This window comes from Eimeria mitis, genomic scaffold (genome assembly GCF_000499745.2).
Source record: "Eimeria mitis Houghton genomic scaffold, Emh_scaff3123, whole genome shotgun sequence".
NCBI classification, from domain to species: domain Eukaryota; phylum Apicomplexa; class Conoidasida; order Eucoccidiorida; family Eimeriidae; genus Eimeria; species Eimeria mitis.
The window spans coordinates 1,324-1,790 of record NW_013571467.1 but is presented as its reverse complement, the minus strand read 5'-3'; the positions used below and the strand labels follow the sequence as shown (position 1 = coordinate 1,790).

At 56.3% G+C, this 467-nt stretch overlaps 1 protein-coding gene across 1 annotated transcript in view; it reads right to left on the bottom strand.

The window, feature by feature from the left end:
• EMH_0062430 (uncharacterized protein) overlaps positions 1-467 on the bottom strand; it is a gene marked incomplete at both ends in the record, with an annotated part of 2,838 nt that overhangs the window by 1,852 nt on the left and 519 nt on the right. The window contains one exon of the mRNA XM_013498033.1: positions 40-327. Coding sequence (XP_013353487.1) covers positions 40-327 — 288 coding nt within the window. The remainder of the gene's footprint in view (positions 1-39; positions 328-467) is intronic.

Here is a 467-nt window from a genome sequence, read left to right as displayed (position 1 = left end):
CCAAACGCCCAGCGACACACAGCGCTCCCGCCACTGCACCGATGGTACTCAGCTGCAAATCTGTGACCGCCTGCCAGCTGCTGAGGCCCTCCGTAAAGGAAGTTGCCGGCAACAGGTTCCGCTCAGCAGTGTCCATGAACGTGCCGGGTGGAACCTTGTGAATGAACGCGAAAGGCACGATTTTCCACATGTACGCAGCCACAAGCACAGACTGCCAAGAAAAGAAGAGCATCATGAAAAGCAGCCAAAACGACGGAGAGCTGCACAGATCCTGCGGCGTCAGCACGAAAGATGAAAGCAGAGAAGCTGCTGTAGAAGGCGACGGCGCTGCAGAAACCCACACAAAAGAACACCTAAAAGCAACTCACGCATCTACGGTGTACGAATCACGAATCTGCGAGGAGCAATCACCCCAGCAGGAAGAACGAAGGTCGCCGAGAGCTCCCCACGGCGTTTAGCGCCTGGCT